At 39.4% G+C, this 20,995-nt stretch overlaps 2 protein-coding genes across 2 annotated transcripts in view; one reads left to right on the forward strand and one right to left on the reverse strand.

Moving 5' to 3' along the window:
* Positions 1-781: 781 nt before the first annotated feature.
* On the forward strand, positions 782-15,855 carry LOC149076478 (snake venom 5'-nucleotidase-like). Its single transcript, XM_089244052.1, has 10 exons — positions 782-1,045; positions 4,058-4,262; positions 4,854-4,991; positions 5,494-5,707; positions 5,853-6,035; positions 7,935-8,132; positions 10,566-10,829; positions 13,312-13,473; positions 15,122-15,325; positions 15,505-15,855. Exons 2-10 carry the CDS (start codon positions 4,065-4,067, stop codon positions 15,780-15,782), a joined length of 1,839 nt encoding a protein of 612 aa, XP_089100178.1. The 5' UTR covers positions 782-1,045; positions 4,058-4,064; the 3' UTR covers positions 15,783-15,855.
* Positions 15,856-18,363: 2,508 nt separating this feature from the next.
* The window catches only part of LOC149076479 (organic cation transporter protein-like), an 87,010-nt gene continuing 84,378 nt past the window's right edge, over positions 18,364-20,995 (reverse strand). The window contains exon 12 of the mRNA XM_089244051.1: positions 18,364-20,752. Coding sequence (XP_089100177.1) covers positions 20,212-20,752 — 541 coding nt within the window. The 3' untranslated portion in view covers positions 18,364-20,211. The remainder of the gene's footprint in view (positions 20,753-20,995) is intronic.

A 20,995-nucleotide genomic window follows, 5' to 3' on the forward strand; every position in this document is an offset into this window, starting at 1 on the left:
TCTAACTTCCAATTAGAAAGTTGTTGCCTTGTCTCTTCTGAGCGCAAAATAAAAACTCCCATAATTTAACTGTAATATTTGCTGAGATATTTGGATGGAAAACCGGAGAAACGTTGGGAAAGGACAGAATAAACTAACAGACAATACTTATTTTCCTCATTTACGCATCTCTTACCAAACGTTTTTTTCGATTTTTGAATTCGAATATCTCAGCAAATATTACAGTTAAAAACAATGAAGTTTTTTTGATGGGCTCACAAGAAACAGGGAAACACCTTTCTAATAGGAAGTTAGAGAATAGGAAGACCGTTTAAAAAAATTTGGATTTTTTTTTCATTTTGAGACACGCTGTATTTTCACTCTCAAAACTGGTACAGAATGACTTCAGAACACATTTTGAGCATTTTTTAATCTAGAACCAAGCGTTAATAACTGATGCGGTAAAAGCCGAATTAGGACTTACAGGACACCCTGCATAATCAATATCATGTTAGACGATATTAGTACGTAAATTATTCCGACGTGGAATGGTTTCCAATATCGATGTAGCTGTTGCAATGGATATTGACACATATACACGAACATCACTTGTTTACATCAAAATTTTCTTATTGAATTGTTTCTTTTTTCCTTTGGTATATTTTTTACAATAAATTTATTCACAATCGCTTCCAAAATAGTGGAATACCCTGTGAAAAGATCCAGATGAGATAAAGTTGTTTTTCCACATTTTAATGAAACTGGGTCCCGGAAATGGCAAAGCCTCTAAATAAAAGCACGTGCCAGCACCTCGTCTGAAATGAAGTCTCTTGGCGGGGGAAAAAATTAGAGAAATTACATCAGATAACGAGTGATTGCGATAAAACTTTTCGCTCAACAACCAAAGCATCAATATAATAGCATTAAAGATAATTTTTCCCTAGACTGTACGGAAACCATGGCAGCTGCTTCAACCCTTATCGTTTAGAGAATAAAGCATGTTGTGTTGATGGAATAATCCGTGAATACCGACATTATCCATAATCTTCGAGGAACAACATCGTTGGTAAGTTTGAAGTTTTATGTGTTTCTACGGCGTGGGCAAATCCGTAACATGAACTATTAAAATAGGCACGCAACGGATACGTTTCTGTTACGGGCCAATCCTAAGTTTTGATTGTAAATTTAAATGCTTAACTATACTACAGCGTTGCGGTAAAAATTTGAGAACCACATTAAAATATCTGATATTTAATTAGTAAATGCGTGATCTATCTATGTATATAAAATTGATTTTCTGTTGTGTGTATGTTCTCTATACAAATCTACAATTTTGGACCGATCGACGACAAATTTTGCATATTTACCAAACAGGACCCGACTTAAACGATGGGCTACTTTAAAAGTTTGTTAGAGATGGGTAAATGCCCGAAATAAGCAAAAAAGTGTTGGGCAACAATAGTTTTCGGGCCTCGCACACAACAATCACTTTCGAAATATTACTTTGGTTACCGCAATGCGTTTCAGATGTGCATATGCCTTTACAATGGTTTTTCACTTTAATCCTGCCAGGACAGCGCCGGGTATTGTAGCTAGTATAAAATAAAAATCAACAATCATTTATGATTTTTCTATTATACATTAAAAAACTGACATTGCCAATAATGCTTCCCATTTCAATTATTTTATTTTCCCCCATATTATAGCTTTGGTAAAATCTAATCAATAAAAACGTAGGGACGTAGGATTCACAGTAGGAGAACGTAGGAGATCTTCAGGTGCATTTACAGCTGGGGGGGGGGGGGAGATTGACTAATCGGGCCACATTTCTTTCATCTTAGTAATCAAATGATCCTGGGGGTAAGTAGATATTCAATAGAAAGAAGAGGGATTGTCAGGTTTAAAAGCTGCCTCTGTGGTGGTTGAGTGGTAATAGTGACGGACTCGCGTCGCGAGGGCCCGTATTCGAAACCACAACGTCACCACAGTGGTGGTCGGCTGAAGTTGGTTTTCTGTGGTTCCCAGATTCGAAGCGTGAATGCGAGCCGATCCCCTCCCCCCCTATAAAATCTTGCTACGGAGCGCAACTAGCTAACAATGGTACAAATATTTAATCATTACACTTCGCTCCCGAAATATTCAGCAATGAAAATCAGACAAAACAACACTATACACGCACTCAGATTGTTGGGTACATACACCCACACTTCCGGCACAACTGACTCGAAAGTATGGATCGCCCATGGGGCGATCATAAATTCTGGAATTTTTTCTTCCGCTAACTCTGGAATTTTTCTTTCATTTGTTCTGAATTTCTATTTGTGCTAGAATTATTTCTTTCAATTATTTTTAAATCAACTAGGTCTCTAAAATTTTCATTGATTTCGGCGATTGTTTCCTCTCATTAGTTTGAAATTACCTTCGGTGCTAAATTTTCCTCAATTTTTATGTTAACTTACATTTAATTGGGTGTTTAAATTTTTTTGTGTGGATACTGCTCTGCATTTCTGTATATTCTGGATGCTGATTCTCCTCCCCCACAAAATATATAAAATCGGGATAAAGCGGAGGGAGGATACTAAATATTTTTGATGCCCCGGAATTGTGTTGAGATGCACCCGGCCCTGCTAGTATTTTCGCACTGAGCCCCGCTTTTGGCATAAGGGCGAAGCGGTAATGTTGTGTACTAAGCAGTTATTGCAAAAAAAAAAAAAAAAAAAAATTCCTTCGGCTACAAAAATTCTTTGAAAAAATGTTAAAAGTTTCCTGAGCTATTTGATTAAAAATCTTTCAACTGATGGTTGAATTTTATTCCATCGAACTGAAAATGAATTTTCCCGCGCGTTGAATTTTGAAATACATTTTCCCATAATGTTTTCCAATCCAATCCATAATTATCTATAATATAGTTTCCCAACCTTTTTGTCCTATCGACCCCTTCTGAAATTTTTTCCTCCTATCGTCCCCAACACAATCTAACCCATATAGGATAGATATACCAGTAGCTTCTACCACCCCTCTGGAACATTCCATTGCCCCCCCCCCCCCAAGGGGGGCGTTAACGCCCACGTTGGGAATCACTGATCTATAGCAATTTTATAGCGTAAACAATTGACGTACTTCTACTGTTCAACCGTGCATGCATCTCGTAAGGGGCCGTTCAAGTATTACGTAAGCAAATTTTTAGCCATTTTTGACCCCCCCCCCTTGTCAGAAAAATTTCGTCATCAGCTATGCCCCCCTGAATCCTAACTCATATTTTCATAAGGGGTGGTTGATTACGTAAGCATTATCCAACCCCCCCCCCTTGTCATCAAAAGTCAGCAAATCGGAAACCCCCTCCCCCCATCAATGGTGACGTAATACTTGAACGGCCCCTAACGGAATTTCTAACGAAATGGTATGTGTGTGTGTGTCCGTGTTGTGAACCTAATTTGAAGTTTGTTTCCGTACAATGCTTGTTATTGCTGCCATCTGCTATCTATTTCTTCGAACTGTAAGTAAAGTGTGAGCAAGATTGAAGATCTTGCCGTTGTAGGTCTGTTGCTCTTGGTGGCGAGACTTTTTAACGGGGAGATCGGCTCGCATTCACTCCTCGAAGTTAGGAACCACAGAAAACCAACTTCAACCGACCACCCCTGTTGCAATGGTGAGGTTCGAACACGGATCCTTGCTGTATATTTGCTTCATTAAACAATCATTTGCTAGTTTTCTTTGCAGTGTCATACGAATGCGTAGGGGCGCGGTAGCCCAGGTCGATAAGATACTCGCCTAAAGTACCAAAGGATGTTTAGAGGTGTCGCGAGTTCGATACCCGGTTCGTCCTTGTTAGAAAACTTTCCTGACACAGGGGTACAACAAAAAACGGCGACTTGACCGCAGCAAAAAACTGCTACCGCAGGGCGTCCCCCCATCGAGGGGTTAGCGCATCAACCTCTCGATGAGCATAAAAAACAAGCCTGCCGTTCGGAATCGGCAATAAATTGTAGGTCCCGGTCTAATTAGCCCTCGTGTGCAGAAACTGACCGTGGTGCGACTCAAATGATCACGTATATATATTTTTTTTTACTATTTTCAGGGTCAGCATGGGACGTCTACATGTACTAGCGGTACTGTTTCTGTCAATATTCTGTAGTGCGGTTTCCTCATACAATTTGACATTATTACACACTAACGACGTCCACGCCCATTACGTCCAGTTCAATGTCCACGGTGGTCGTTGTCCACCTCAAAAGGCTAAGGAAGGGAAGTGTTTCGGCGGATTCGCAAGATTGAGAACCAAGGTAAAACGTATATACATTGAAGTAGAAATTTTGAATATAAACCAAATGAAATTAAAGAATATATAAATAAGCTCACATTCAATATACAGGGTGTCCCAGAACTCTACTGTCAAAGTAAGAGGGATGACAGTACACGTAAAGACAAACAACTTTTCTGCAATGAAGTCTATGGTCGCAAATGACCTTTATATTTCAGTGTATGTTTAAGTGCAATTTTAGATACACTGGTGCCAAAAAAAAGCTCCTAAAGTAACTCTGGGAATGAAGGCGGAGGGGGGGGGGGCATTACCTCTCTGCATAATAGCTCTAGAAAAAAGGAACGATGTTTTCCCTCCGCAATTGCCTATGACTAGAAGGAAGAAATCTTTTTCTCCCATCGCTCCTCATGATGTGAACAAGGCTGCCATATTTCGATGACTTGTGAAATTTTGCGCGTATCCTTCGAATGATAGGGTTGCGGCCGTGGTTTCTGTTGCAACAATTATTTGTCTTGACGTGTACTATCACTCCTCTCATTTCGGCGGTAGAATTCTGGGACACCCTGCATATTAAACAAGTTCAACAATGAGTTATTGGTTATACTTCCCGTAGGAGAAAGAAATCAGAGCCACTCAACCAAACGTGATGTTTTTGAATGGTGGAGATTTCTTCCAGGGTACAGTATGGTACACTCTTTACAGGTGGAAAGCCGTTGCCGAGTTCGTGAATCAGCTAGGTATAGACGCTATGGTGAGTGTGTGAATGGTCTTAGATTTTACTTCAAGGGTGCTCAAACTTTTGGAGGGTGCGGGCCACTTCATTGTTTTGAAAACGTGTCACGGGTCACTTAAGTGATCTGGAAATGCACCGCGGGTCACTTAAACGATCTGAAAATGTGCCGCGGGTCACTTAAATGATCTGAAAATGTGCCGCAGACTATACTTAATTGAAGTGAGAATGTGCCGCAGGTCACTTGAGTGATTTGGGAATGGGCCACGGATCACTCAAACGGTGTGGAATTGCACCGCGGGTTACTTGAGTGATCTAGTAATGTGCCACTTGGTTAATTTTTGTATTTACAAAATTAGGCTTAAGGTCGCGGGTCGCATCAGGTAACTTTGACGGTCACATTTAGTCTGCGGGTCAAAAGGGTTGAGCATTATCTTACTTTATTACAAGCCAAACGCGGCATGCGACGCTTAATGGATGCTATCGGATGTGAAAATAAAAAAATGTTTCGTACGTGTTGCAGTCACTCGGGAATCACGAATTCGATGATGGCCTCAGTGGACTTGTGCCGTATCTGGAGGTCCTAAAAACGAAAGTCGTCGTGTGCAACATCGACGCGACTGAGGAACCAGAGCTCCAGAAGCTTGTCAACAAGTCCGTCATCTTGGACATTAACGGAGAGAAATTTGGAATAATAGGATACTTGACACCGCTAACTAAAGATCTATCTTCTTCAGGTTGGGTATTTTCTTTTCTTATGGCAACATTTTAGTAAACAAATTTCATATTTCAATATGTTTTGGTCTCAATGATATTTCATTTTGTCCTTTGAAATAAATAATATAATAATTACTGTAACAACGTTTGTTTTTCCTTTGACAGGAAAAGTTGTGTTCCACGATGAGGTCGAATGCATCCAAGAAGAAGCGCGTCACCTCACTCAGCAAGGAATCAAAAAGATAATAGCCGTCGGGCATTCGGGATTCTTCGTCGATTTGGACATAGCTGCCATTCCCGAAGTTGACATCGTGGTCGGAGGCCACACCAACACGTTTCTATACACAGGTTAAGATATATTTGAAAAGAAATTGTTATTTTACTGCACAACATAACTGACACGACTCAAATTAAGAAGAGAGCACGTGAAGATGTTTTAATCAAAAATACAGCTGTCTTGAACGTTTACACGTGTATATACAGGGTGCATAGCAAACAACTCGCACCGCAAATTACTAGCGAACCGTTAATCCTAGAGCTGTACTTCCAATTAGAAAAAGTTTCCAAATAACGTGCAGAACTCAGATACGTCATTTATGTTGCAAGGGGTTGTGTAGTTATTGAAATAAAGTATAAAAATTAACGTTTTATATGGACATTCCGTGCTCAAAAACCTAGCTATGAAGTTGTTGCCCTGTCTCTTCCGAAGGAAAATCCTACTCGCTATATTCGTTGAGATATTTGAATTCAAACATCGAAGAAAAGTTGGGGGGGGGGGCAGCATAAATGAGGGAAAAGAGCGTTTTCTATTAGTTTATACCCGAAATTTGAATTCAAATATCTAAACGAATATCGTATTTTTTTTGTTGGCCTCACTGGAGACGGGTCAACAACCCTTTTAGTTGGGTTTTTGAGCGCAGAATGTCAGTATAAAAAATTAATTTCTCTTATTTCAATAACTACATGATTTCTTGCAATATGAATGACGTTTCTGTAATCCACACGTTATTTGGATAATTTTTCTGATTGGAAGTATGTCTCTAGGATTAACAGTTCACCAGTAAAATGCGGTAAACTGAATCATGGAAATACCCTGTATAGCGAATACTTTTAAAGCGTTACACAGGTTATCGAAAGTGTCAGTTAACGGGAGTTTTTCGTGGCATACTTTGTGGTATGTGAGAAGTTTCTGTTCATTCAAATGGTGGAGGGGGGGGAACCGCAAGTGTCGCTAACCGCAGTGTCTATTATGGGCGGTTCCATTGTGTATCTCCCGGGAGGGGAAAGCGCAGGAAATCTCTACCAGAGGAATTTTGAGTTACTAATCTTCGAAAAGGGGTTTCGAATTTACATGTATTGATTGAAGCAAAATGTGCGAGTCTTTCGTATTTTTATAAAGATATTTTAAACTTTAAATCTTAGATGGGGTACCCTGGTCCGGCCAATGCAACCCCGCCTTTTCTAGGTTGGAAATTGAAATTTTTTGAGGGAAGAGGGGCCCATAGACAATCCCTTCCCCGAGTGTCTTCTCTGGAGGGGGGAGTATCAGGATTTTGCAGATGCTTGAGTGAGTCATGGTAAAGAAAAAGATTGGGCACCACTGAACTATTACAAAATTTTGTGGTGCTGCCATCTACTGATATGTAGACGAAATTTAAAGATGAGAATCGCTTGAATTTAAAAACTATGGAAGCATTCAATTATGGTGAAGATAGCGTGGTGCTGCCATCTAACGGTGGAGCACACTGAAGAAAAACTGATATGCTGCATTCAAATATTGAGGAGGGAAATAAAGTTTTTTCCCCGCGCACAAATCTTTGAAAATTGGCAAATGAGTTCTTATTAAGGAAAGTACACAACACCAGGGGTCGAAAAATCGCCGTTTGCGGGACTAAATTAGTTCCTACGTTTTACACATGCTGCATCAAGAGTGCATAAACTTCTGCCCATGGGCCAATTCGGTCCATTCGAGAATTCCGCCAGCAAAGCAAATTTGAAAGATATTTTAAAATTCTACATAATTCTACATGAAGTTAAATGTGATAAATTAATGACTTTTACGTATGTGTTTAAAAATTGATTTATTTAGTCTTGGTCATTCCTAAAAGAAGTGATTTCACTTTTATACGGCTCTGGAAACCAATCCTTTGCCCCGCGAGTTGAAACATTTATGGTGGACATCACGAAATATTCTTAACCTTGATGTTTGGAGCAATTAATTAATTTTCTTTCTGCCCATATTTAAAGGTGATCCACCATCGGTTGAGCAACCTCTAGGTCCCTACCCAGCCGTCGTGGAACATAGCGACGGAACGAGAGCCCTCGTGGTGCAAGACTTTGCTTTCGGGAAGTATTTGGGACATTTGGAAGTTGAATTCGACGACGACGGGAAGGTAATTGCTTGGGGTGGCAACCCTATTCTTCTGGATGGAAGCATCAAAGAAGGTAAGGCGATTTATTAATCCTCTATGGTTCAACCCCATAAAACCGTAATGAATTTTTTATTTTAAAATGAAAAAATACGAATGTAAATATGTGCCGTTTTAGCATATCTTTAATTGAAACAATACACCAGCACTGCAATTCAATTAGAGTGGATTTTTTAACTAGCTAAAATAGTTGATTAAGGGTAAAATATACAGTTTGACGTGATTTTAATGTTAGCTTAGCAAAGCTGAATAGTTTTTTTACCTGAAATTTTATTTTCAATCCCGTCAATTGAGTGATTTTACGTCTCTGAACCGTGAAATTTCAGCAGCTGTCAAAAAATGACAAGAACAAGGAATCAACTTTTTCTAGATGAAAAAACGTGTTGTATTTTGTACTGAAATGAACCTATGAAATGTACATCTGAAATGTCAGAAACATTGAGAAAAGAAATTCATATATAATGGGTTTTCTAACCATGTATTTGCCACGTATATTCAAATATATATATAAGGGATGTAGAGGGTTAATATCAGTACGTGAAACTTTTCACTTAATTTAACCAATCCGCAAGTATATGTTTGTTATAAACATAACAAACCCTCCAGATATTAACTCAGTCTTTGAAAAATAAACTCCGATCGCTTTTTAAACGATTCCTCTTTTTGTTTCTGGCAAATTCGGATGATTGTTTCGATTGTAACTACTAACAACAAATATTCCAGGAACTTATTTTCTTTATTGCTGATGAGCGTGGATTATCTAATACTAGCATTTCATTTTACCACTTACTGTTACCCGCGGCTTCGCTCGCGGAGATTTCATTCTTCCCCATAACCCCCCTCCCCGTAGGTGCTGAATTTTGAAAAAAATATCTTCTTGGTGAGTCTCTACATTGTGAAATAAAACTACTGACCAACTTCAATATTTATGGCTTCAGAGTTTCTCCATATAACCTTTTTGAACCTCCGTTTTTGACCCTTTTAGGGGGTTCAATTTTGAAAAATTCTTTCTTCAGGGCCGGAAATATGGGGGCGGGGCGGCAACTGCACCAGTTGGAAAATTGTAGATGGAAACAAAGAAACCAATTGTAACACTATCGAATTTTAAATTGGTGGTGGGTGGGAAACACCCTAGTTACGTTCCTGCCTTCTTACTGATTCTGCATTTTAAAATAAAACTACTGACCAAATTTCATATTTATAGCTTCAGTTTCGGCTTGGCGATGATGAATCAGTCAAGACATGCTTATATGCTCACACGTTTTTCTGACGAAAAACAAGAAATCAACTGGTCCGTGAGCCACGTGTTTAAAGCCCCTGCCCAGGTGTATTGATGCTCTCAGAATCGTTTAGTATTCAGTTATAGTCAGAATCGTTATAATATTAGTAGAGAAAGTTGCAGATGTCTGGATTTTTGTTATTTTCTTATTACTACCATATAGCTTCGACACCGTGAAGGTTGCCGTCACGGTCCCAGGTTCAAACCTTGGGGAGACTATAGTTATCTTCCATAATGAGCTTGAGGTGGCCGCCAACAGATGGCGCCTTCATTTCCAACCTAACTCATTAATGACAGTAAATTGTAATATAGCGATGTGGCCAAAGTTGGTGTTTGGTGAAGTAGCTTCGATATATTAGTAGTGAAAGTTGCAGATGTTTGGATTTTTATGTTTATGCAAGTGTCATGTTATGGGTGCGACTGATCCCTGTGGAGTGGAATATAAGTCATACTGAGGAAAACACAATAATATTTCTTTATTGACTAACCGTTTTCAAAAAACTGATATATTGATATCCTGGGGTTCATTAAGCACTTGTCAAGAGGGCATCGGAAGTGTTTAAGACCTGTGTGTGCTCAGCTTGAACTTTATAGGGGGATATTTTGACGTGCAAATCAATTCTGGGAAACTCAGCATCATACCACAAAATACTCTGGAGCATTTTAATTTCTGGATTGCATTCTAGATATGTTCGGTTGTCGTACAGCAGTGGCTTCGTGTCACTTCTCAAGGGGTTTGCTGAGAGAGAGGGGCCCCTCTGGATATGTTTCAGAACAAAATTGTAGAAGATCCATACATCTATGCACCTCCTTTCGTCGCATGCGAAATGATACAAAGACTACAGACAGTACAAAAGAGCATGGAAAGATTTATGCTAGACATTACAATGATAGGTAGAAAACGAATGGCTGGCGAAATCCTGGCTGGACGCATTGCAAGAAAACAGGACAACAGATGAACCACAAACATTCTAAATCTGTACCAAAACCATTTAGAAAATAAATTTGTGTAATGGGTTTCTTGACCACACACATGTACAGTGTATTCAAATGTACACCGGACCATAGATGCTAAACTGTACTTTATAAATTAATTCTTTCCTCCTCTCGGTTAAATTCTGATTTTTTTTTTTCATGAATATGTAATTTTTTTTTCTTGTTTGACTGAAGATCCTGAGATTTTGGAGCACCTGAAGCCATACGCAGAAGAAGTGACGAGGAGAGGACGCCAGAAAGTGGGACGCACCAACGTCTTGCTCCGAGGCGATCGTACGATCTGTCGGATGGAGGAATGCAATTTAGGAAATTACTTGGCCGACGCATCGTTGGATTATTTCATATCGCAACCGACGGAGAAAGGGTGGACGGACGTCGCCATCGCTGTGTGGAATTCTGGTGGGATCAGAGGATCCATCGACGAACGCATAAACAATGGTAGAAATCGTATTTATCATTGGGCTACTTTTCATATACAGATGCTAAAAACGACACTCGGCTATTAATATTCATCGATAATATTAGAATAACATCCATTATAATTATCAACAGAGGTGTCGGAAGTGTTTTTGACCTGTGGTTGCTCGACTGGATCTTTATACAGGGGTGTCCTGTAAGTCCTAACTCGGCATTTATCTCATGAACTGTTCACCGTAGAGGTATGGTTTCAATTTAAAAAATTCTCAAAATGTGTTCAGGAAAAATTCTGTACTAGTTTCGAGAATGAAAATACAGTTCGTCAAAAGATAGACCGAATAAAAATTTAGATTTCTCTAACTTCCTACCCTCTAACTTCTAATTAGAAAGTTGTTGCCCTGTCTCTCCAGAGGTAAAAAAAAGTCCACGTTCCAAAGTGCAATATTCACTGATATTTGAATTCAAAATATTGGAGAAACTTAGGGAAAGAGCAGCGTGAAAGGGACTCCCCTCCCTCTTATTTATGCTGTTCTTTCCCAACTTTTCTTCGATTTTGAATTAAAATATCTGATCGAACATTGCACTTGTAAGCATTGATCCCCCCCCCCCCTAGCTTTAGGAGAGACAGGGCGACAACTTTCTGAAAAGAAGTTAGAGGACGGGGTGGAGGAAAGAACCGTCCAAAAAATAATTTTTTTCGTTTTCACTCTTGGAAACTGGTACAGAGTGATTACTGAAAACATTTTGAGCATTTTTTGTGAATTCGAACCATACCTCTACGATGAACGGTTGATGAGATAACAGGGTAATTAGGACTTACAGAACACCATGTACAGAAGATTTTGGTTTCGGAATTAATTCTTTGGGGTGCTCACACAACACTAGCTGTAGTAGGAGAGGGTAGTTTAGTGTTGACTCAGACCGATGCTACAAAATACTGTGAATGCTCGAGCACCCACTACATCACCGGCCCCGACGCCATTATCAGTGAACTACTACGATTTATCGAATACTTTCAGTTGAATTATAATGAATTAATAACTACAAAATAAAATCAATGATAGAAAATTCAGTCTTGTATTCGGGTGACGGAGATGTGGACCATTGGATCCGTCCAACGACCACGTAGTCAAAATAATCTTTTGAATTAACTGGATCAGTCTTTATCAAACTATAATCCGCGGAACGCTATTGTTCCGTGAAGCGTGTGCAGGTATTCCGTTGCCGTAGTGCTCGAAAATCACATCAAGCTACTCTAAGACCATATTTGGCCTGCGAGTTGAGCAAAGCATGCCGCTTATATGCACGTCAATACGTCGTCGATGCACTCGTAAGCTATGTACGTCCAGCGATCCGATTGAATTCTATCGACCCTAAAATTTAAAATCATAATTAGATGCTTAAAGGCTAAATTTTTCGAGGAATGTTCTCGTTGAGCTGAATTGGGACGTAAGAGTGGTATTGCATTCGTCAGCAAGTAAATTGGATAATTTCTGGTGTATAATAATCGGTGAATTTATAATGAATTAGGTGATTCTCGATTATTGCTTCCATCCAACTGGTTGGAACCTAGACCAGGTGTCTTCAACCTTTCAGACGTTGCGGGCCAAATTAAACTTTCCACGAAGCCCGAGGGCCACCAAGTCATACCGTGGTATTTTCAGTAATTAAACAGGATTTCCCCCAATGTTATCGAACGCTCTTACTGACTCTGAATTTATTTATTTCGATAAATTTGAATTTTTATTTATTTTCAAATAATTTCCTTCCATTAATTAGTTAATTATTCTTTTAGATTAATTAATTAAATTAATTAATTCATTAATTCTTTTTCAATTGACTATTTCTTTTATTAAATTTGAGATTCGCCCGAAAAACCTGGAATTATATTTTTCTTTCATTTTCAATTTTCATTAATTATGAAATTGTTTCTTTCATTTTTGGATAAGAGATCGAAATAAGGCGGAGATAGTACCCCCCAGGCTTCCAAGTCTATGATGATGTCAGTTCATATATACATTAGATCAGTCGATGTCACAAACCTGAATCTAACCAATCCGTGTCGATCTCTTATCAAAAAATTGTGACTAGTTTAAATCATGTCGGTGAATATCACTCTAAGGTGTTTATTAGCATTTCTTTAAATTCTGTTTCTGTGTATAGCTTTTGAATGCCGAATTCGGCCTCTCGAAATATGCAGCCAAAATGAAAACAGGCCTGAAAAATTGTTTTGGCTCCGGGCTTCCCACAGAATTAATTACGATGGCCCTTTTAGTGTATCAAAATGCACAACGTTACTACTGAATCTGGAAAGTATTTCACAGTTCTAAATACAGCAGTACAGATTTCAATTGGTCAAAGCTCTAACAATTTTTTTTGGAATTTATGTGTTTTTCTATGTAAAATGTCATTTTTTTTCTAAAAATTTTCGGCGGGGGTCACATTCGACCCACGGCCTGAAGAGCCCTGGGTCTACACAATGAATTCTTATCTTGTTGCCTAGGTTCGATAATACTCGAAGACATTCTTACCGTTGCTCCCTTCGGCAACACGATGGATATTGTTGGCTTGAAAGGCAAACATCTCATGGAAATACTGGAAGTTTCTGTGAAGGATTACGACGTGGATGCGATCGATCCTCCCGGTTCATTCTTACAAGTTTCGGGTAAGAAAAGTTTCCAAATATGTAATTTTTTCTCCTTTGGTGGCCTTTATTCTGTAATTTGAACAAACGTCAACTTCGTGACTTTCTTCTGTAGAATAGTCAATTTATCTTTTTTTGCTGCACCACTTGGGCCGGGACTAAGGGAGAACAAACGGAACTAGAAGGGCATTGAGAATTCACACTTTGTTCGCTTAAACTATTGAAAGAGGGTAGCGAAAATGAATACTTGCCGTGGGTGACAGAGTGAATTTTTATTTCCAGTTGCAGCCCAGTCCACACGATCATTTTATACACATTGCAGCTGATAAGACCAGGCGTATATCCCGGGGGGGGGGGGTGAGTGATAGTGGTGATAGACCAGTGGAAACTGGCTAATTGAATACGTATATTATGCATGTTACCAAGACCGTAACCGGATATTTGTGAAGGTGGGGTGGAGGGGACACCATTCTGCCGCTCCCATCACTGTAAAATTAAATTATTTTAAAACGTTGTTTTTGATCCCACTTGGAATTTGCGGAGTTGCCCCTTCGTCCCTCCCGCTATAGTTTCCACCCCGATGTTATTTTTAACGTTGTTTGTCTGTTGGTAGCAGCTGGATTGATTGGTTAGTCTCACGTCTATAGACCAATGCACAGGCTGTCCCGATGTGCACGCAAGCATCAGATTTCTACTGATTCTCATAGAGATTATTGAGACGAGTATTTTGATTTGAAACATAGGGAGGAGGTTCTGTTACTACATGGGAGGCGGTTACTTCATTCTTTGATTGGAACCTGGATATTGGAAATGTTGAAAATTATCATCTGTATGTATTAAATTATTCTGAATCTCTTATTCGAATGCATATTGTCTAGGTACACTAAAACAGCACCCCCCTCCGACGACGAACTCCTTGTATAACCTGATTATTTTTTGTATATGTTTGACCTATGCTTTTTTAATTGTATTTGAATGTACATATATGACTGGGGGCAGAGGCGCCGACATGAAAAAACATTGGGGGGGGGGGGGGGGAGTGGCTGAAAGTTGCTAGTTGCCTCGTATATATATATGGGATTCAAATGCTGGAAAGGGGGAGGGGTTGGTGCGTTGCATTGGATATTCAATAATAATTGGGGGGGCTCAGCCTCCCCCCTCAAAATTTGGGGACTCAGACGGCCTCAGCCTCCTCCCCCGGTTCCAGTGCCTATGACTACTAATATTATTACTTTACCATACATGCACCTCGTACCAATTCCTCTATGGAATTTCTAATGAATTGGTACACACCGGAATGTGAGTGCACGTGTTGCGAACCAACGAAGTTTGTTTCTGTGTAATGCTTTTTTTTTGTTACATGCAGTGCTGTCGTCTGTCATCAATTTTTATAACTATGAGTGAAGTTTGATACGTGTACCGTTGTAGGCCTGTTGCTCTCTGTGTCGGGTGCCTATGACTAAGGGGGTCCTTTAGGTCTCACAATAATGATCCCAATTTTTTTCTCTTGTAACTCAGAATTTTCTCCGGCAGGACGACGCCCTCCGGACAGTGAGCTTATTACAGACGTAAGAGACAGAGTCTGGTCGTGATCGATCCGTTCTGTTCTATACATGTTAAAAATTTTGATAATTATATTTCATAGTCTTTTCCCCCTCAAATTGTGTAGGTCTCAAAGTGACATATGACATCTCACTGCCATCAGGATCTCGAGTCGTCGAAGCCAAAGCGCGTTGTACCGACTGTCGCATACCGAGGTACCTTCCCATCGAAGACGAGAGCGTGTATCAAGTAGTTATGGGCACTTACATGGCCAAAGGTGGAGACGCCTTCGACAAAATACCGGATTACGCTCTCAGCAACAGGAATACCGGTGAGTTACGGCAGTTACTGGTAATATTTGAGTCTCGATCGTAAAGATCGATCGATGAAATTGCGGATTTATTTTGGTTTGAGTACCTGATTTTTTTTGATTATCATCTTCGAGTGAAGATAAACTTGTCTTCGTTTGTCAAACTTGTCTCATATATGACCCTGCACTTTGAATTCCAGATGAACTAGACGTCGATATACTGACAGCATATATGAAGAAGTGTACACCGGTTATGACCGGTATAGAAGGAAGAATAACCGTCCTTGGAAGAGATATCGTGAAGAACAATTTCACAACGACGACAACAGTGCGTCCCCAAGAAGACGGAAAAACCGAGCCATCACCGACAGAAGTGCCTCCGAACACGACAGAAAGACCAGGCCGACGGAGGCCGGGATTTCGTATTCCGTCCATACCCGAAGTTATAAAACGTGCCGAGGACATGCTGCCATTTTGAAAACCTGTCCTCGTGTTTATCTACTGAAACAATTATAAAACTAGTTAAATTCGACTAAAAACAATAGCTGTTTTTCGACGTGACTATATTTATCTACTATCAGTTGTTGGGGCCATTCAAATATTATGCCAGCATCGGGGGGGGGGGCGGTTCGGATTTGCTGACTTTAGATGACATGGAGGGGGGGGGGTTTGAATGACGCTTACGTCTTCAACCACCCTTTATGAAAATATGAAATATTCTTAATGATATATTTATTTTCCGTCTTTACTAGGAATACCAAAAGCGAGAAAAACCTTTCCCTAGTTTGTAAACACCTGAACATTCCTATAGATAAGTCTTCTAGTACAGTGGTTCTCAACTTCTGGAAGCCCGCGGCCCGGTTTCATTTATTTTTGTGAGTGGAAGGCCCGGTCAAATACACGACTAATGAAAAATGAATGGGGGAAATATATGAAACGACAGATCAGTCGTGGCCTGGTATGAATGATGTCACGTCCCAGTATCGGGCCGTGGCCCGGCGGTTGAGAAACACTGCTCTAGTAGAACTCTCAACCCTGTCTATCTCACTTATGGAGGTTGCTTGCTGACTTTTGCTGATTAGACAAAAATGTCTAAGAATTTTCTGATGTAATACTTGAATGGCCCCCCTGGTTGCTAATTACACAAAACATAAAATTCCGAGAAAACATCTCTTATTACAATGATTACATTCTGAGTGTTTTTGTAGTAATACAGTGTGTCCGAAAATTGGCTACACACCTTTTGAAAGTGAAAACGTTTGAATCAGTGTTTCTCAAATCGGGCGATATCGCCCCTCGGGGGGGATGATGCAGCGTACCGGGGCGGTAGAAGATCCAGATGACACATGGGATCTTATGGGATGGCTCAACAATAGGGGCGATGGAAAAAATATTAGAATAAGGTGGGGAAACAGATAAGTTTAGAAAATTATGCTTTAAATCGGGGTGGTTTTTCTTACCTTTTTTCCTCCCCCAGCCTTCTTTGGACTAAATTTTCTTCTCGCGTTCCCCGTCTTATTCAGAAACCTCCCGCTCCTCATAAAACCCCTTTCTACTCATTTAAATGAGTAGATTTATAGTGAACAAAATCGGTAAGTAAGAATGAACTCTTACCCCTAAGTAAGAGTTCAATGAACTTCTCTTTAGTAGGGAAGCCATATAGCTCCGAGTCGTATGCAGGGTCGTTCAAACAACACGGGGGCCCCCTGAGCAAACTGATGTTTTCAGGCCTCGTACTACCTGGAGAAGTAATAGCTTTACTTTTAACATACTTACTCTTTACCCCCGTATTCTGGGTAAGTGACTCGTACTTACTCTTTACATTATGCAGACAACCTATGGGAATGAGGCTCCCAGGCCATGCTTAGATAGGCCAATGCTTTAAGATGGATAAAATCCTTTTTTTTTTTTTTTTGCAATTCTGCTGGATTCTCAGAGTAGTCAGTTTGCACAGCATATTTCACTTAAAAGCTTTATTTCTTCACATCTGAATTTTTTTTATCACAGTTCTCAGCGGCCGCTTTGACTCCCTCCCCTTTAATTTGATTTTCTGGACCGCAAGATGGATAAATGTGGTCCGAGGATGAGGAACATTTGTTTGAATGATTTCCGCTGTGGTGGTTGAGTGGTCATAGTAACGGACTCGCCACAGTGGTGGTCGGCTGAAGTTGGTTTTCTGCGGTTCCCACCTTCGAGGTGCGAATGCGAGCCAATCTCTCCATCAAAAAGTCTCGCCAGAGAGTAACCTGCCAACAACAGTACGAATATTGAATCATTACACTTCACTTCGAAATATAGATGGCAGCAAAATCAGACTCAACATTATTTACTCACTCAGACTGTTTAGGTACACACACACTCGCTATCACACTTCCGGCACAGCTCACTCGGTGAGGGCGTGGTAGCCCAGGTCGATAAGATACTCGCCTAAAGTACCAAAGGATGTTTAGAGGTGTCGCGAGTTCGATACTCGGTTCGTCTTCGTCAGAAAACTTTCCTGACACACGGGTACAACAGACACGGCGACTTGACCGCAGAAAAACAATTGCTACCACAGGAAGTCCCCCATTGAGGAGTTAGTGCAACAACCTCTCGATGAGTATAAAAAAAAAAGCCTGCCGTTCGGAAACGGCAGTAAATTGTAGGTCCCGGTCTAATTAGCACTCGTGTGCAGAAATTGACCGTGGTGCGACAAAAATGATCAAATTGTCACTCGGTGATAAATTGCCCATGGCGATAAACCGGAGTTCTGCTCGGTTCGAAAGGACGGTTTGAATGATTAATGATAGAAATACAAGTATAATATATTGCAGCATTGTCATCAAGAAGCCAGTAAATTTTGTACCTTAGAGTTCTTACAGGCTCTCCAATACAAAATGCAGCAAACTGCATTTATATCGCAGACTGTGCTTTATGGGATAATCTGTATACGATACCATTATAGATGTGATTTCTGTAAGTAAAATGAAGCTAATATATAATATTCTATAAACTTGGAATGAGACCAACTCGGTTGGTGATAATGAAATCGGCCGAATTAAACACAATGAAAAAAAAAACAAGGTTATACATCGTTTATTCAAAAGTAAATACTTATACATAAAAATACTGATTCACACAAAAAAATGTAAAAAAAAAATTCACATAAAAAATATATTGTGATGTCGAACATTTCGTAGATACGAAACGACAAAATATTGTCGTATCGTATTTTCTAAAATTGAAGAAAAATTGGTTAAAAAAGTCGTGTACATTTACATGAAAGTTTGTCCAAAATTTTCATTTTCCGCCTAAATTTCCAAGCTTAATACAAAATCGTGAGAGCATTTTTTCTATGAAATGGGTGATAAATTAATTTAAAATAAATTATGAAATTGGGTCAGATTTGAAGTTTATTTTTGATGAAATTTTTTGATTGGATATCGTATACAAACTGGCGTCCCTGTTTATTTTTCTTCAAAAATGGAATTTATATACTTTCTTGTTAGAATTATAATTGAATTTTGAGATTACTCAATATTATATATATATATAGATTGTCATGAGTGTGGTTGTCATCAAAATTTCCCATTTATATCATGAAATTTGTTTCCACTGAGGAAAATATTTGTTAAATCTACCATGGGTTGAACTTCTCGGTTCCGTTTCGGCTTGAGTCACAATATTTCGTCGGGACAAAAACGGGATATTACGGGAGAGTTGATAATTTTCGCCGAAAAAATGTAGAAATTTTCTTAATAGTCACCAAAATAATCCCAATAATCAAAATTGCTAACCGTCACGAAAATAATCATCATTCATCGACGAAATTTCTAATCGCAACCAGAACAATCACCAATTAATGCTAGGCTAAAATGCATAAAAATTCAACCCTTTTACATCAATTAAAATGCATTTCGCAAAAAAAGTACTTTTAACACAAAAAATTGTGATTTATTATTTATACAGTTATGAAACTTATGTTCATCTCGATTTCCGTTAAAATAACGAACATTGGCGTCTTAAAAAATACGGGGCATTTTTAAACCCCTTCACGTACAAGGTGTTTTCACAACAAATTTGGATGATCTCTATTCGACGAATCGGAGATGAATCTGGTAACCTTGTCCTAACCTAACCACACATTAAAAAAAGGAAGGGGGGGGGGAGAGAAAAAATATGAAGTTATATAAAAACAGTGTAATATAGATAAGTAGATAAGAGCATATACTGTAGATTTCTCTTTTTCATCCTCATCCTACGTATTCTTTTTCGTTCTTAAATGTATGTAGTAGAAAGATACATCACATGTGTAGAAAAAACGGGGTGAAAAAACAATATCAGTTCATAGGATTACAATAAAGCTTCGCAACGGTGAGGAAAGAGAAAAGAAAACACTGCCAACTGGATTAAATTTATTCCACCGGCATCAGGACGAAATATTTCGCCCGTGATCGTAAAGGGGTTAGGAAAACGAAGAAAGGCCAAAAAAAAAAAAAATGGAAGTCCCGTGAAATACGGAACGTGTGTCTACAACGTTAGACACGTGAAAAATTTAAATTCTATTTTTTGTTTGAAACTCAAAATTTCCCACAAACGCTAAGAAATTTCCCAAATGGATCAATTTTGCCAATTTTTTCCACGAATATAGGAAATTTCTCGCGAATTACCATCACTGCCCGGATCATGAGTCAGAAGTTATGTAATTGTTATGGTTGATTTGTGGTCCCTGTTTTTTCTACCATTAAAATCTTTTTTCCATTACTAAAATCGTCCATAATTTCATGTTCATATAAAATGATATTTCTTAAGATCTGTGCGTCGTTTGGCGCTCACACTTGGTTCAAACAAATTGACATAAAAAAATACAAATAACGGTTCACAGAGAACGTAATGTTTTTGAGTTTTTTTTATACACAATGGCGTATTCACAGCGGCGTCTGTTGAGGAGTATCGTTGCCATCCTGTTGAGTAGATGGGGTGTCAATCGTTTCAGTCCCTGGAGCATCGTTCTGTTGTTGGTTAGATTCGATTGAGGGAAGTGTCGGTGCGGTTTCTTGGAGTTCCATCGATTCGGTTTGAGCTGGTTCAACGACTGGTGTAGGCTCTGGTAATTCCGATGCGGATGCTATTGGTGTCACTGCGGTGGTTTCTATCGATTCCTCTTGAATGAGCATCGGCGGTGGTGGCTCGTCGTGTGGTTGCTGGTTTTCCTCGCGCTCGTTCTCCTCGGCGGCCTCGTCAATGACGGATGGTTCTTCCAGTAAGTCGGGCAGTTTTTTACCGTCCGAGACCGGCTTGTTGTTGGTGACCACTGGTGCCGTCTTTGTGATTGGAGGTGTTTTTGTTGTTTCTTCAGAAGGTGGAGGCTTGGGTTTCTCAGCTGTACCGTCATGGACGACGCAAGAGGACTTCTGGGCTTCTTCGTCTTCTGGTGCTTGATGGTTGGTCATTTTCTTGGGTTTCGTTCTGCACGGAAATCAACATTAAAAAAAGATAATTATTCAAACAAAATCCTCAATATTTTCCTAATGAGTTTTTTTCTAAAGATATCTTTCCCTTCTTATTTTTTTAATTTATATTACCTGAAGAAAAATATGACATATTTATAGCCGCATTTAATGTAAATTAAATGGTATTAATTGGTATTGTCATAAATCCACCTGCTTATATCTCTTCATTGAGACAGAGTGGTGGGCCATGTTCTGGTTA

This window comes from Pholcus phalangioides, unplaced genomic scaffold, assembly GCF_987345545.1.
Source record: "Pholcus phalangioides strain wild (caught in Gottingen) unplaced genomic scaffold, Ppha-v1.0 ptg000015l_1, whole genome shotgun sequence".
NCBI classification, from domain to species: domain Eukaryota; kingdom Metazoa; phylum Arthropoda; class Arachnida; order Araneae; family Pholcidae; genus Pholcus; species Pholcus phalangioides.